The sequence below is a fragment of the Myripristis murdjan genome, chromosome 2 (assembly GCF_902150065.1).
Source record: "Myripristis murdjan chromosome 2, fMyrMur1.1, whole genome shotgun sequence".
NCBI lineage: Eukaryota > Metazoa > Chordata > Actinopteri > Holocentriformes > Holocentridae > Myripristis > Myripristis murdjan.
In genome coordinates, this window is record NC_043981.1 from 9,633,499 (window position 1) to 9,650,784 (window position 17,286).

At 42.1% G+C, this 17,286-nt stretch overlaps 1 protein-coding gene across 1 annotated transcript; it reads right to left on the bottom strand.

Annotated features, from left to right (window-relative positions):
- Positions 1-70: 70 nt before the first annotated feature.
- Positions 71-13,013, bottom strand: cyp4f3 (cytochrome P450, family 4, subfamily F, polypeptide 3; the record flags this gene model as incomplete). The annotated part of the gene is made up of 13 exons (XM_030075490.1): positions 71-537; positions 8,570-8,652; positions 8,746-8,810; positions 8,907-9,040; positions 9,550-9,679; positions 9,821-9,887; positions 9,995-10,124; positions 10,289-10,435; positions 10,535-10,656; positions 11,062-11,189; positions 11,869-11,922; positions 12,107-12,251; positions 12,816-13,013. Coding segments are annotated over 13 exons (1,614 nt in total), but the record flags the coding sequence as incomplete, so codon positions are not given.
- Positions 13,014-17,286: the final 4,273 nt, after the last annotated feature.

Here is a 17,286-nt window from a genome sequence, read left to right on the forward strand (position 1 = left end):
GATGTGCACACATTAAGCTGGTAGAATTATAAACATACACAAGCACACACAGTGTAGGCATTATTTATTTTATAGTGCAGGTATTTCACCTTTTTTGTCCCTATCTATTCCTTACTGCAGCTGTTTCACATTATTGATCTACTGCTGCTGTTGCTGTTTTGCTGTTTTTTCTTAAATCAGACATTATTAATTTTTCCACATATTTACAGTTCTAGAGTGTATTTGTCAATAGAGTGTCCTTGCATGTTTACAGATACATTATATTTCTCTTTGCAGTACACTTTTGCTCTTTACAGCTGCAGTGCTTCATTTCCATGTCATCGGGATCAGTCATCCCTAGAGGTGTGTGAAGTGAGAGACTCCAGCTGCAGCCACAGGCCTCCCTCAGCGCGCAGCACCAACAGGGGGAGACGACGAACTTCCCCGGGGGCCGTCCCGAGGTCAGGGTTGATCCCCGGGGTCAGACGGAACCTGAGCAGGGTCAACGCCACGACAACACGCAGCTCGGCCAAGGCAAACTTCTGACCAATGCAGTTCCTGTGGAGGCACACACACACATTTGTCACATTTGTTAAGAAAAACTTCAGGTGTATTCATGCCCTGACCCACGCACACATTGTTAGACTAGTTCTGAGTTTTGAATTTTACACTTCGGCAAAAAGAATAACAGGCAAATAATTTTTCCCTTAAGTTTCCTTTAAAAATATACAATCTGAATGGGTCATCAAGTGTATCTGTAGTAGTATTAAAGGCATTTATCACAGGTTTAATGCATGGGACAGAATTTATGTGGCCCCAAGACCTTCCCTATCACGAAAAAACAACGAAATTGCATTTTTCATGCTATGGGGCCTTTAAATAAGTAGAATCATCAAATGAAATCAAAATAAGCCACTTGTAAAATAACACGGCAAAGTCAGCATGGACACACACTCAGTGGCCACCTGTCCAGTCTGATGTAGTTCAGGTCAGCAGCTCTGCCTTAAAGTCTACCTTTTAATAAAGTTTATAATGTTCAGTTTGTGTAGGAGAATGTGTAAATTTAATTTTGTGTTCATTACTGAGGTTGTAGTTCGCAGAGGTCTTGTACTGGACTGCATTATACTGAGAGGTGTTTCCAATTTTTTGTCCTCCCCATTTCTATAAAATGAGGAGGGACAGAATATTGGAAACAACTGTCAGTAAAATGCAGTCCAGTCCAACAGCAGCACTATGAGCTCAGTGCCGAACACAGAAGTGAATGAACACCTCTATTACTGTGACAACAAGACAAGCTGAGCATTATAGGCAGCAGGAGATGAAACTTTATGGCACAACAGCTGGATTAGATTAGATTAGATTAGATTGTGCAGGTGGACCTAATACAGTGGTCTCTGAGTGTATATGCATATGTAAACTGCAAACATAAGCATCCAAACATATGCAAAATTCTATAAAAACTACATAACTTGTAATTGCGAAGTTATGATTTTCCACATTATCTGCTAAAATGTGTCAGTCCAGCAGGATGGAGAGTGAAGTTTGAGCAGATCAAGCCTAAATACTGACAATCGACATTTCAGCTTCCTTCAACCTTTATTTAAGGCCAGAGAGATGTGAGAGAACACAAACAGACTGCCAAATGGAAAAGGTACATTTGTTCTTTTGTGATTGAAAAAAAAACAAAAACAAAGATGTTTTGTGCATCAAGGGGAAAATTTGGAAAAAAAATCTGAAAATTAGAAATTTGCAAGGAATATTTCAATCTAAAATTCAAGACAGCCGGTAAAATTTGGACAAGGCTGAGACCCACTGACATTAAAAAATATTACAGCTGAGAAAGCAGCATTACATACGGATATAGATATTATATGTTATAGATATTATTACATTAAAATATTTTTGAAAATAAACAGAGTTTCTTCCTTTGAGGTCTCAGATGGTTTGATTCTGACTCGGTCGGTTCCAGAATTCCTGTCACAGAGGAGCATCGGAACGCCGTCACAAAGCTCCTCTGTGACGTCGGCGACACACAGCAGACCTCTGGACCTGCGAGTGTGTCTGGAGTTTCATTTCCAAAGCAATCACCTACTGTAAGCATGTCACTGAAGGAGGTGAACGATCAGAGGAAGACGTGCTCCTCACAGCTCCGTCCGGCTCCACAGAGCCTCCATCAGACTCCCAGTCTGCTGGAGGCTCAGAGGAAACTGGCTTTGCTGGAGGAGAGAGACCGGGCCAGAGAAACCGAGATGCAGGGCCTTAAGGACAAGCTGGAGCTCCAGGAGCGTCTCAGCAGCCACAAGATCGCTGAGATGGAGAAAACCATCATCGAGCTGAGACGCATCATCCAGGAGCTCCAGGCTCCCATCGCCCATGTTCACACCAGGTATGGACATTTTCCCTGCTGTTTACACGACTTTCTAACGGACTTTCTGACTCTCTCTCTCGGGTCATGTCTTGCTAAGCTGCTCTCTGCCTTTGTGTCCATTTTTTGGAAGAAATCAAGCCAGTTTGCTCAGGTTGCAAAGGGTTACTTAAATTTAAACACAGTAAACGTGACGTTCATCCAGGTTTCAGGCGGTTCTATTTGGTTTGAGGGCTGCGACTGAATCCCAGCCGTGCTGATGTTCAGAGTGACAGCGCTCGCTCTCCTGCGATGCTGCTTTTACACAACACTTCCACAAACAGCTTCCATCAAATAATGGAAATAAGACACGACAGATTATGATTTACTCATTTAGTGATAATAACAGTAAAACAGCAGAGTGCTGTTATACTGTATATCAGCACTCACTGAGCGCCTCTTGTCCAATCAGAATGAGCCACTAACAAACTGTTGTATCATGTCTGACATGTATGGTGGTATATTATATTTGCTCTTTTGCTCTAATTATGTTGTTGCTCTAGTTTGTGATGTTTGGACAGCTGTTGATGTATGACTCTTGACCTTTAACCTTCAGCTTCACCAGAGCTGAGAAGGAGCCAGAACAAACGACTGAAGAGCTCCAAAGCTCCCTCGCCCCTCTGGAGCAGAAACTAAAAGAGAAGGAAGGTGAAGCTCTCAAACCGACCTTCATCCATGTTGGCCCCCAGCTCTCCAAGGAAAGATTCAGCCGCCAAAGAGAGCTGTTCAGGGCCAACCTGAAAAAAAGGAGGGAGTGGATGGTAGAGCCTCCTCCTGGATTCAAAAAGGCCCAGGAGAGGAAGGCGAGGGAGGAACAGCTCCACAAGGAGAGACAGAGGAAGGAGGAGGAGGCGGCCAGAGAGAGAGAGGCCCAAGAAAGAGAGGCCCAAGAAAGAGAGGCCAAAGAAAGAGAGGCCCAAGAAAGAGAGGCCCAAGAGAGAGAGGCCCGAGAGAGAGAGGCCCAAGAGAGAGAGGCCCAAGAGAGAGAGGCCCGAGAGAGAGAGGCCCAAGAAAAGGAAGAGGAGGAGGAGGAACAAGTGTCGTCCACAGCAGCAGGACTCCCAGAAGAGGAGCTGAACCTCGGCTTCAGGGAGAAGCTCCAGGCCTGGACCTTCAGGAAGCAGAGAGAGCGCCACCTGAAGAAGATGGCCAGGTCTCTGAAGAAGGAGCACGGCGTCTGCTGCAGCTGTGAAGGTAAGTCAGTGCGCTCACTCAGCAGGAGGTGTGACAGCAGCGTGGCCTCCTTCAGGTCTGCTGCAGCTCCGTCACACTCCACACTAACCTGTCCACCTGTCCCCCTCCTCCTGCAGTGGACGGCTGCCCGGAGGTCGCTGAGCGGCAGCAGAGGAAAAGAAAGAAGCTGCTGCGTAAGGAAGAGGAGAGACAGAAGAGAGAGGAAGAGTGGAGGGAAAAGCAGCAGGAGAAGGCCAGAGAGAGAGCGGCCCGGGTAAAGGAGGAGGAGGAGGAAGAGGCATCGTCCAAAGCAGCAGGACTCCCTGAAGACGAGCTGAACCTCGGCTTCAGGGAGAAGCTCCAGGCCTGGACCTTCAGGTGGCAGAGAGAACGCCACCTGAATAAGATGGCCAGGTCTCTGAGGAAGGAGCACGGCGTCTGCTGCAGCTGTGAAGGTAAGTCAGTGCGCTCACTCAGCAGGAGGTGTGACGGCAGCGTGGCCTCCTTCAGAGCCGCTGCAAATCGGGAGATTAGCAGGAGAAATTACTGACTGGGAGCATTGCGGGAGATAGGGTTAAAAATCGGGAGTCTCCCGCGTGAATCGGGAGAGTTGACAAGTTTGATCCAAATATACAATGCATGTATGTATAGATAATTGCATCATATATGTGCAAAACAAATACATCTGCCACATATTCACACTTAAAGTTCTTAATATATGTGGAAACTAAATAATGCAATCCAGTATATGCATATATGTTACCTTATGTCAGAGACCAAATATTTACGCCACATATTTGCACACATATCCTGAAATATTTGTCCAAATATGTGAACTTATATGTCCCATTATTTAATATATATGTTCTTATATGGCCATATATCAGATTTGCATATGGGAGTGTAGGGCTGCTGGTTGATCACATGTCCACACGGTTGCAAGGGTGGCAAGCACATTCAAAGAAAAAAAAAATCTCCCTATTTTTCACAACCCAATGTTGGCAAGTATGATCTGGATCCTTAATATGATTAACAGTATATGACTAAATCATATATTAACATTTATGCAATAGAAATATTTTGCCATATATGTGTATATCTGGAAAAATATATGGAACATATTTGAAAGTGGCCATTTTTGCTATATTTTAAAATCTATTTGTCATATATGCCTATATAATTATCATATATGTATGAGACATATTTACATATATGGCCATATATCAGATTTGCATATGGGACACTCCACACTAACCTGTCCACCTGTCCCCCTCCTCCTGCAGTGGACGGCTGCCCGGAGGTCGCTGAGCGGCAGCAGAGGAAAAGAAAGAAGCTGCTGCGTAAGGAAGAGGAGAGACAGAAGAGAGAGGATGAGTGGAGGGAAAAGCAGCAGGAGAAGGCTTGCAGGAAAGAGGAGAAGAAGAAGAAGGAGGACCTCTCGGGCCAATGCTAATTTTTTTTTTTTTTTTTTTTTTTCATTCATCTTGAAAAAAAATCTCCTCATGATGAGACCTTTTGTCCTAAACTGAGAAAAGGATCCCGGGGTTGAAGTCGGTTTGTGTTTGCAAACCAACTTCACCTTTGAGCATCCCTTCTCATTTTAACACACACACACACACACACACACACACACCACCACCACCACCACCACAACCCTTCACTCCTCTCAACCTCCACTCCCCTTAACCCTACACAGTCATGAACACCACACACACACAAACACACACACACACACCACCACCACCACCACCACCACAACCCTTCACTCCTCTCAATCTCCACTCCCCTTAAACCCTACACACTCTAACACCACACACACACACACACACACACACAAACACACACACACACACACCAAAAGGTCTCATCATGATTGGCAGATTAGATTTTTTTTTTTCAAGATGAATGTGCGCTCTTAAAAAGGACGTCGGCAGTTTATTTTCCAGCGCTCCACACGTCCTGGCCTGGGAGCCGGGACGTCTTGAGAAGCGCCACGTCCTTTTTAAGAGTGCGCCGCGGGCGGCACGGTGGCTCAGTGGAAACACTGCGGCCTCACAGCGAGGGGGGCGGGGCTTGGACTCACGGCCCCGCCCTCTCTGTGTGGAGTTTTCGTGGTTCTCCCCGTGTCTGCGTGGGTTTCCTCCGGGCACTCCGGTTTCCTCCCACACTCCAAAAACACGACTAAATTTCCCCCCATCAGTAAAATAATCTGTCTCTCCCTCAGCTGATGCTCCCTGATTGCTGCTTTTTAGTGAATAAGTCTCTTTACTGTCATTTGTTGGGTAGATGCTGTTATTTCATATTTTATTATAAGTTCTGCCAGTTAAATTTTACTCAGAGAAGGAAGGAGGACATTATTTCAAGAATCACACATCAAGTGCAATTATAAGGAACCAACCAAACAGTGAATACATAATTAAATACATCAATAAAGTTCTGAGATTTATCTCAGAAAAAAGGTCAAAATTTTGACTTTTCTATCATAATTCTGAGAAGAGAAGAGGTTATTTTTCTTCTGATGTGTGCACATCAGAATTGAATCAATAAATATAGACACTCAGAGTCACTTTATCAGCTCCAGCTGTCCCATCTGATGCAGTTCAGGTCAGCAGCTCTGCCTTAAAGTCTACCTTTAAAGAAAGTTTATAAGGTTCAGTTTGTGTTGACATTGTGGAAAATGTGTCACTTTTTAATTCTGAGTTTATTACTGAGGTTGTAGTTTGCAGAGCACGGTTCGTTTAGCCAATCAGAAGAGAGAATCAGCCGCTCTCCACTGATTGGCTGACTGTTTTCTGAGTGACATATGGTCGGGCCAATCACAAGCAAGTAACAGTCATACATAAGATGAATTATCATCTTATGTATGATTGTCATGGCTACTGCTGAGCGTGATGTTATACAACCGTACTTGTTTGAGCCCGACTCCGATCCCGATCCACAGACAAAACTGGCTTTGTATTGTGTCGGGTTGATAAAAGCTTTTTGGCCGGGGAACGGAGTCGGACTGGCTAAGTTCGCTGGCTTGTGAGCTGGTTGCCCAGGGAAGGGAAGGTGAGCTGTGGGCGGAGTCACTGTCCTCATGACATCATCAGTTAACTGAAGTGCAATCCGCTCATTTTACAGGGAGATTTTCAAAAAACGGGCTGTGTGCACTTCTCCATTTATCACAGCACTGATTCTTGGGAATTTGGATAAATCATGTCCCACTAAGAAAAATGCTATTTCTGTTGGAAATTTACAACATTTTAATGAATAAAAAGAATCAAGGGCATAATCAGGGGGTCCTTTGCACATTTGTAAGGTTCTTTTATAGGTTTATTTATCATTTTTATTAATTTAATGATTATATGTTGGCCCATGGCCTACAAAACCAGTTGTCCTTGGATAGGAGATAATCATTTCAACTTGATTAAAACAACAAAAAGTAATAATTTCATTGAATAATATATTTACCACATGAAAGAGTACATCATAATATGTATTAAAAACTACAAACGATGAGTTTTGAGCAATATTTACTATTATTTTGTGTTTGCTCAAAATGTGTCCCACATATTCATCACCACCATCAGATATTTATTTAAAAAAAAAAAAAAAAAAAAAAAAATCTACAAATACAAGGTCAACTACATTCCTGAGGAGCCCTTTTCGAACCTTCAGCTCTACTGCATGCTTCAAGACCGCTCAGGCTCCTGGAAGTTTTCTATTTTCTCTTAAATCTCTTCATATTTTTGGACACTGCTACTGTCACAACCATAAATTGTCAACACCGTCACTTCTGTATAAAAAATATTAAATTAGATTATGGAATAAATGTATACTTTTTAAGAAGAGGTCTGATGCAGGTAGCAACAGGGTGAAAACAAGCTGGCTAATGTGAACAACTCATTCTTATCATGTGAAAGAGCAGGTTTTTGTCACCACCGTCAGACGTCACCACCGTCAGGTTTTCTGTCTGACGGTGATGACTGAAGTCTGAAAAATGCTTATAACAATGCTCAGGATTGTTATTTTATGTACCAAATAGTTAAATAAAGTTGTTAAGCAAGAGGCCATTGATTTGAGTGGTATAAATTTTGGAAATGTATGTTTTAATGAGGCGACTGTCACCACCGTCAGATTAGTGTCACCACCGTCAGAGGCAGTTATATTGGTTTTAAATGAATATGCTTACAATATGTTTCTTTGGTGCTGTTGAATTAATAAAGTATTAGTCTATTTTAATACAAAAATATGTTTTTCAAATAAAAAAAAAAACATTACGGTGACGGTGTTGACAAAAACAAAGTAGCCTAATAACTGGAAAAACCTATTTTATGAAAAAAATGCAAAATGAGGAGGTTGCACCGGTACATTGCTGAACAGCCAAGACCTTGGCCTATCATGATATACCTTCAGATTTTGTAATTTAACTCACTTTTTTTTTTTTTTTTTTTTTTTTTTTTTTTTTCAAAATTAAAACCTGTTTTATCCAAATTCCCAAGAATCAGTGACAGGTTTAATGCATGGGACAGTATGTATGTGGCCCCAAGACCTTCCCTATCACACAAAAACAACAAAAATTGCATTTTTCATGCCATGGGGCCTTTAAGTAGCCACCACCATCATCATCATCATTGTTATTTTTAATTATTTTAAAACAGTAGTACCTCTTAAAGCATTTGGAATGGCCCATATAATTAATACTAAGTATAATACATACAGTATGCACTGTATTTACTGTAGCCTATGTATACCATGACTTTCTGTCAGAAATGTTTCATATCATATCATTAATGTCAGTCTATCAAAGCCAGACTAAGTCCTGGATGTTGCAATCAGCTCCTATTTGACATGGGCAGTCCAGATAATAAATTATAAATGAGTAACTAATAACTAACATATATAATATAATAATATAAAATACATTCAATGTGATGTTATCAGCAATGAAAGTTTCATTACTTGACTTGAAATTCATGCCACAGTTTGTTAGTCTGTACTTGAACCCCTGCAGCAGTGAAGTGACTGTACCTCGGGCCAGAGGAGAAGGGGATGAAGGCGTGAGAAGAGTGCCCCCTTGTGTTGGCAGGGTCAAAACGCAGAGGTTGAAACTCCTGGAGGAGAGAGGCACAGATCAGCCAGCCAAGTCAAAATGGAATTGATCACAAAGCATCAAATGCCAAAAGTTAAGTTTTTGGGTTCCTTACTTGTGGGTTTGTCCAGACAGCGGGGTTGCGGTGTGTTCCATAAATACTGACCAAACAGATTGCACCTGGGGAGGGTTTCAGAAAACATCATTGTGGTGGACAGTTTTTAAAAAAAATTGGGGTTTAGACTAAAGTGTGTGGACTTCACATATCTGTCTCACCCTTTGGGACGGTCCTATCCCCTGGCAGCTTCATGTCCTGTGTGTATTTTCTGGTGACAGCCAGTACAGGAGAGTGGAGCCTGAGGGCCTCTTTGATGCACATGGTGGTGAAAGGGAGGCTGGAGAGATCGTCCCTGTAGGCAAACACACATATGTGGACATACACACTTTCACAAAAATACACAAAATTACACAGTTTAATCCCTTGGTTCTGCTACATTCACCCTGACAAGGAAATACATGTATGTAAAAATAATTAACTAATGGTTCTAAAATAGTTCTTTAAAAGACTAAAAAACGCTTAATTTAGTGGATGGTTTCTCATTTGAAGAAAAAATGAAAAGTTGGGTCTACCAAGAACTCGTTTGAAAAGTTTGTTTTAGAGGACTTTTAGAAGAACCATTTCTGGTTCCACATAACACTTTTATTTTTCTTTTAACAACTAAAACTAAATTGATATTTCATCTACCTTTTCTCTTCTTTCAAGAAACCTCTGTTGGTTCCTTAAAATACTGTTGTTTTTTATGGCTCATTAAGACCAATTAAAGAATGAAGAACTGTTTCCAGCTCCACCTGGCACCTTTATTTCTCTGTGTGTCGGGTTCTGAATTGTGTGTGTGTGTGTGTGTGTGTGTTTCCTCACCATTCTATCTCCTCTGTATCTCGTCCTTGCATGAGATCCATCACTTCCTGCCTGCATTGTTCCTGATAGTGGGTGTGGCATGCCAGGTTATACAGCACCCAGCAAATTGCGCTGGCTGTTGTATCGTGACCTGAGGAGCAGGAAGGAGGCGTCTCACTGGATGGCAAATGATGATTCATCTGCAGAGCATCTCAGTTCATGCTTTCATTTAAGAGAGGTTATTTTCATGCTTAAATTCACAAAGAGCGCAGATTTAAACCAGCTGTCTGACCTGCGAACATGAAGGTGTTGGCCTCGGCCTGGATCTCCTCGTCTGTTAGGCCCCTTCCTTCATCATCCTGCAACACATATACACACAAACACACATCTTGTAAACCTCACTCCCTTTTTGAGGCTTCTCTGTGTTCCCCCTCCCCTCCCTTCCCATTCCTCCTCCTTCTCCTACCTTTTCCAGCAGTATTATATCAACAAAGTCTTTCCTCCTCCGTGGCTCTGTGGTGGAGTCAGATTGTGTTGCTGTCTCCCTCTGCTGGCTGATGAGGGCACGACGCCGCTGCACCACTTCCCTGGTGAACCTGCACACACCAGAGACTTTCACAATTTCTGTCCACTGATGCTGAAAACTGAAGTGCATTCGGGAGGTAATGATCTTTGAAAAAACTAGTTACTGCTATTTTGTTTCAAAAGCAGTGCCAGTTCTTGCAGTGCTGCTTCATTGGTGTCACAAATTGTACCATACCTGTTTACAACACTTAGAGCCTTTTTAAACTTCTGGCCCTGCCGTGTCCTCCAGTACAACCAATCCCAGTGGTGTAAAATCTTTGTGCGACGCTCTATTATCAGGTCATGCAACTCTGCTATGGCAGACGCATACTCACTGGTAGACCTAAAGAAAGAAAGAAAGGCACATCTCCAGAACCGCATTGGGAAAAAAAGGAATTTAAAAGAAGATCACAGTAGAAAATAGTAGAGTAGGTGTGCTTACTCCTGACAGTTGCTGTTGTAGCTGAAGGCACATTTCAGCAAACTGTCCAGCGTCATCAGAGTGACATGGTCAAACATCTCCATGTTGCCTTCACCTTCCTCCACCAGGCGGCGCCACTTAGCCTGAAACACACACAATGAGAGAGAGACCATATTAAAATTCAGAGCACAGTGTACATGGAAACACAGATGGACTAGTGGGCCTGCTCAGGTTGTGAGGAGAGATACAACCAAATACAGAGAAACCAAATAATACAAAGACCTGCTGGTTTGGAACAGAAATCAAACTTGGCTTGTTTGTGGTGTGACCGGCGGTCTCCCAGCACAGCCACATGAAGACAGAACAGAGCAATGAAAACACACAGCTGCTGTCATTGTTGCAAACACCAACAGTCATGCACGTTCAGGTAACACTGAATAATTTGCACTGACTGCTGAAAACTTTTCACACTGGACTTGTAGTGTGTGTGTGTGTGTGTGTGTGTGTGTGTGTGTGTGTGTGCGTGTGTGCATCTGTATGTGTCTTACATGCAAGGTGTTAGTTGAGCTGTTAAACATGGCGACATAGTTCTTCAAGATGTCAAAATGGAAAGCTGGTGTTAGCAACCGTCTCCTGCGATGCCACTCTTCTCCGTTGCTTAGCAACAGACTCCGTCCTGGGGCAAATAGTCGGGGGTGGCAGGGTTAGATTGTAGGAAGTTGTAGGAGTTTTTTGTTTGTTGTTTGTTGTGTTTGATGACCTACTTTTCCAGACCAGCAATTGATTCCATATGGAATACAAGAAGACTCATCACTGTTATAAAACATAAACTTTATCTATATATCTATATCTATATCTATATATCTATATATATCTATATCTGTATCAATATATATATATATATAAAACAACAAATTAAAAGATAACAGAGACCATAAATTAATTGCTCAAATTTCACAGTTATTCCATCTTTTCTCGCTTAAATAAATGCAGCCTCTACAAAATTTGCTGTACAAAAAAATAATCACCATAAAACACCTGTAAGTGACTAATTCGCTCCTCCCAGCTCTCTAGTAAATCAGTTTATGATAATTGCCAAATGGTTTTTTTGATTCACTTTCTTGATATAATTAGAGCACAAATCCTTGAGCTGCTCTTTTAGTCCTGAAAGTCCGCAGAGAGAGGGTCTTCTGTTAAGGCTGGTTTTTTGTGTGTTTGTTTTTTCATATTACACATTGACTTTCATAAGGATTCGATGGGCTGTGTTATTAAACATGGGATTAGCAAGAGCATGTGGAGAATTTATGAAAGACCCACAAAACTGTATTTAGAGCAACACGATCCATTCCACTTACCGAGCCATGGACGCAGAATGCCATAGAAAAGCTCGTCTTTCACTGTAATGTTGGCTGGATGGAGACAGACAGAAAAGAATGGGAGAACAACTTTCACAACAAGCCATGAGAGGCAATACAACATCCTACTGGCAATGGTCATGATGATGGTCGGATGATTTATTTATGGCAATGGTATCAGTGTGTTGTAGATGATACATTAGTGTTTGCTATGCGGTCCCATGGTGTGTTGTCCTACCAGGGGCCATCAGCAGGGGTTTGTTGTAATCAGGGTGGAAGACTCTGACCAGGTGATAGAAGGGTCCCATGAACCAATAGCAGGAGTGTTTGTAGGTCTGCACCAGTTTGTCCGTGTGGTGGAGGCCCTCCTCTCCTCTCTTCATCTGGTAGACACACACACACATGCAGGCACATATTTGCATGTGTGACACACATAAACAGAAGCAGATGTAGGCACAGTCACGCAAAAATCAAATATTGAGCTCTTCACAAATACTGAGAGCAAATATACTTTACATCACATGATCTCTTGTCAGTGATTATCATGAGGCATACAACACTCAATATAAACAAAAATAAAAATACAAAACAAAAATACAATTTACAACACACGTTACAGCTCATACCAATTTCTCAAAATCCTTGCAGCAGCATGTTAAGAGAAGCTGGCAGAGCCGAAGAGGATATCTTGTAAGAGTCATGTTTTGCAACACAGACCGTCCTGAATCATTTCTGAGGAAGGTTACAGTTGCTTTTCACAATTCACTGTGTGTGCAATTGGGGCATTACAGTTGAAACATTTTAAGGAAATGAAGACAGCAAATGTTGCCTTTGATTGCCTGGCAGTTTACAAATGAGACAGTGTGTGCATGTCTGAATGCGGGCATAACCTGTGTATGTGTGTGTGTGTGTGTGTGTGTGTGTGTGTGTGTGTGTGTGTGTCTTACCTGGCTCAGGTGGCCCAGCAACCAAGAGTCTGCATGTGGCTTGCTGAAGCAGGACAGCCTGTGTGTGTACCAGACGTGACGCGCCAGCAGCCTCACCGTGCAAAACGCCACCACGCCCGCAAGCCCGATGAAGATGGCAAAGAGGACCTGACAGAGGCCGGCCCAGCTGAGGACCTGAGAGAGGCCGCCCTGGAGGATAGAAGAGGGCAGAAAGGAGGACAGGCCACCGAGTGCTCCCGCCACAGACATCCTGAGATTAGAGGAGCACGCTATGTGTGTCAGCTGGAAGAAGAGCGAATAAAAAAAATGAAGAAAGTTAAATAGAGAACAGATGCAATAGAGAGATAGAAGCAGAAGAGCAAACATTTCTTTTTTAGCTCATGGGTCTTTTTGCACATCCAAGTGTTTGCACAGTATGTATTTTTGTTATTCCAGTGGCTGAAACAAAATTAAAATTGTATGGAAATTCTATTCGATCAAATCAAGAACCGAATACACTCAAAACCTGTAAAACTGGCTTGCAAAGGGCAACATATTCAACCTGTGGAGACACACCTGACAGGCCTGAGAAATATTTCTCCACTGAGCTTTTGAACTTAGATTAGTTGACGCTATTCCAGTCATACACATACAGAATCATACAAGCATGTGAAGTAAGTAGACAGTGAAATGACAGAATAAATGACTTCTGAACTGATTCCAAGCTTTGCCCTTGTCTTCAATCACTGAGTCAAAAAAGACTCAAAAGACATAACACCTTATTGGGTTCTTGCATAATAATTACATTAAATCAGAATCAGAAACACTTTGTTGATCCCCTTGGGTCAGGTACAGTTATTCACAGTTATTCTAACATTTTTTACAGTATCACACTCCCAGCCTGGATAAATCATTAGCACACCGTTAGTAAGAAGCTGAAGCATGTAACTATGGGTTTTGTCTCTCACATTGTAATTCCTACTAACCTTGTTTACTTGGAAGAGCACAGGGGACGCTTTCACATTGTAATCTGACAAACTGAATGTCTGGGTTTTAGACAAGTAACTGCATGTTGCAATGGCAGTCCCACCTCCCTCCCTCCCTCCCTCCCTCTCATGTCAACAGTGTCACTCATAATCTCACTCATACAATCTCTGTCACTTATCTGTCCTGTCTATCTGATTGTCTTTCTCTTCTTGCACCCCAGTAGAGAATGAATTCATAGCAGAATACAATTTTTGATATTTAGCATCTTTGGTAGTTTTTGTATGGGCCCACATCTGGCTATAAATGGAAGCTGTGAAAACAAACTTTACCGGAAGAAAATATATTTATTGTACTGTACATTCTTTAATACATTTTTTGCTATTGAGTATCTTCTTTGTGCACGAGCACTAGTGCACAACATTGCTCTGCCTAAGTGGCTAATAGGGACAAAAATGTCTAGGATTGGTTGAGTATTGCGGGAGATCACTAACAGGTTGTCAAAGTACGTCCACTTACAGTGCTTGTTTTTACCACTGACTGGTTCAGATTGTTCTTGTAAGTGCGTGGCAACATTATGGAGTGGACCCCCACAGAGACAGGCGTGTGTCTAACCCAAAACCAAAGTTGAGAGTGAGAGTTAGAGAGAAGACTTCCAAGAGAGTGCCAAGAGATTTCAAATTATTCCAGTGTCCTTCTTGTTATGAACAATACGCAAAGCCAAAAAATGCTTGGAAAAACATGACAACACACAAAAAGAAGTCATACAAGTGTCACGAGTGTGGCGAATCCTTCAATAATGCCACTGACCAGAAACGTCCCACTACAGTGCAGCAGGGAGAGAAACCATACAAGTGTCCCATATGTTGCCAAGCCTTTTCCACAAAGCTGAAGATGCACAAAAAGACACATACAGGAGAGAAACTGTACTGCCGAGGATTATGTGACAAAGAATAGCTTGGCCACCTGAAGTGCCACATGAGGAGTGACACACTGCTGTACCGTATGTGGCAAAGAATTAAGCCAACTTCCTTGACAGTATATTAATAGTACCAAGAGCCCTGGACTAATGTTTGTCATTGTGTTGTCATCGCTCTAATCTGTCTGAAATCTTTCCCACAAGTTGTGCAGCCACACAGCTTCCCTCTTTAGACTCTTAACATGCCTGTGAAAATTGCGATTGATACAGTTTGTATTACTAAAGTAACAGATAGAGCATTGATGTATGAATTAATGCAATGTAATCAAATGGGGCATTTGCACAAGTTTTGGTTACCTGTCCTGACGTCCAACACTGCCTGACTTAAAAGGCTACAGAACAGATTGAATAAGGAATCAGTCCACAGCCTGGGTTTTGCATAAGGATGTCCAGATCATTTTATTTCTGTAATTTTAGCAGTAGAAATACTTTGTCCATCTGTGGCTGTCAGTCCAAATGAAGGGAACTGACCATTCAGACGCTCTAAAGATAATTTTGTTCCAGTTCCAACCAGTTTCATAATCTACACATGGACTGTGCAGTGGGACAATGTGTGTGTTTGTAGTTGCAAGGAGGTGGTAAACGTTGGTGCATGGCAGAGGAAATGCAGTAAAGCAACACATTAAAGCCCTGCATATGTTTGTATGAGATTTAGACCGTGAGGAAAATATTTTTCCATGTTTTGGCAGGTGCTACATGAGGACAAGAAAACCCTCCTTGAGCATCACTTCTATTCAGCAGTAATTGCGTACTGTAGCAACATCCCCTACTGTTTCAATCCAAAGATCCAAAAGTGAACAAACTCTACCATGAGTGTTGAATTGCTGGAAAATGCCATATACATAGATCATGCTATTTCTTGGTGGAGCGTTGTGAGGAAGACCGAGAGGTACCCAGCAATCTGCAACCTTGCCCTGTCTGCACTGTGCCCTTTTCGTGGCCCACAGGTGGAATCAGAGTTTAGGACTGATATCAGAACTGGTAAAGAATCAGTGTTAGACCTCACATTTTTATCTAGTAGATTGGCTCTGAAGTGTGAATGGGAGGTGCATGGAGAAAGCACTATTGGAAGTGATCACCACCCAATAATATGTAAACTGGATGTTGATGTGAGGTTGAGCACAGAATATAGTCATGGAATGTGGATTTTCAAAAAAGCAGATTGGGAGAGGTTCCTGAAAACAAGTGACTTGTATTCTATATTAGCTCAGTTCAGGAAATGGATGATGTTGATAGAAGTGAAATTGAGTTGCGACAGAGTATTTATATGGCTGCAATGGCTTCAATACCAAAAAGTTCAGGAAAACTAGTAAGGAAAGCAGTCCCATGGTGGAATGTTAAATGTGAAGAGGTTGTTAGGGAAAGGAACAGAGCCTTTAGAAGGCTAAAAAGAACCCATAACTTTCAACATCTGATTGAATATAAGCAAGCACGGGAAGACGGGAAGTAGTGAGAAGGACAATAAGACAAAGTAAAAGGACATGCTGGAGGGATTATTATAGTTCAATAGGAAGTAATATTAATATAAATGATGTATGGGGAATGATTAAGAAAATGGAAGGTACTAGAAGAGATTGGAATTATCCAAGATATGGAGATATTCAGATGGAGAGCAGTTGGCCATATCAAACCTAGAAAAAGCAGAAATGATGGTGAACACACTGAGTAAGGTGCATAGTTCTGATAATTTATCAGAAGAAGAAAGAAGGAGTAGGGAGGAAACAAGGAGTATATATGCTGAGGTTATTCAAAAGAAAGGAAAACTACAGGATAAATATAATGTTCCATTTATATTAAGAGAATTAAGAAATGCATTGGATAGGTGTAAGAATTCAGCTCCTGGCAAAGATGAAATTTGCTATAGCATGCTAAGACATTTAAGTGATAAGGGAATTCAGAAGGTTTTAAATGTATTTAATAAAGTTTGGGAGGCAGGAAAGATTCCTGCAAGCAGCGTTGGACGGGCTTTTGCACCGGCGCCGGTCGGGGACGGTGTCTGTTCATGTCCCTGTAGAGACTTTCTCCTACAGGCACACGACCTGTTGGCTGTTCTCCCAGACACTCTGTGTCAAGGTTGTACTAACTTGGGAAAATCCCCGGGCCACACCACACAGACACAAGAAGCAGAGATGAAACTGTGTATATGATAATTTATTAACAAGCAGATTGGCAATTAAAAAGTTGAATAAAAAAAATAAAGCACAGCTGCTGGCTTAGGATAAAACAATAAAACACTGGCACCAACAACACCGCTACCAGGGAGATCAAGACGATGACCCCTGTCTTCAGCTTCAGTTCACCAGGATCGGGAGACTTCACTGAAAAAAAAAAAAAAGTTCATTATTCCACATTTGATTTCTGGTCTCATCTCACGATATCGATATATATCGCCCGGTGAATGTGTGCAATGAGTTCTCAAGTGGATATTTTTTCGTGTGGTCACTCACCTGGGACGAGGGGGTTGTTGAGGGGTTCACTGGTGCTCTCGCTCACTTTGTTCTGCAGCGTACAGCTGAACTGTGTGTAGGT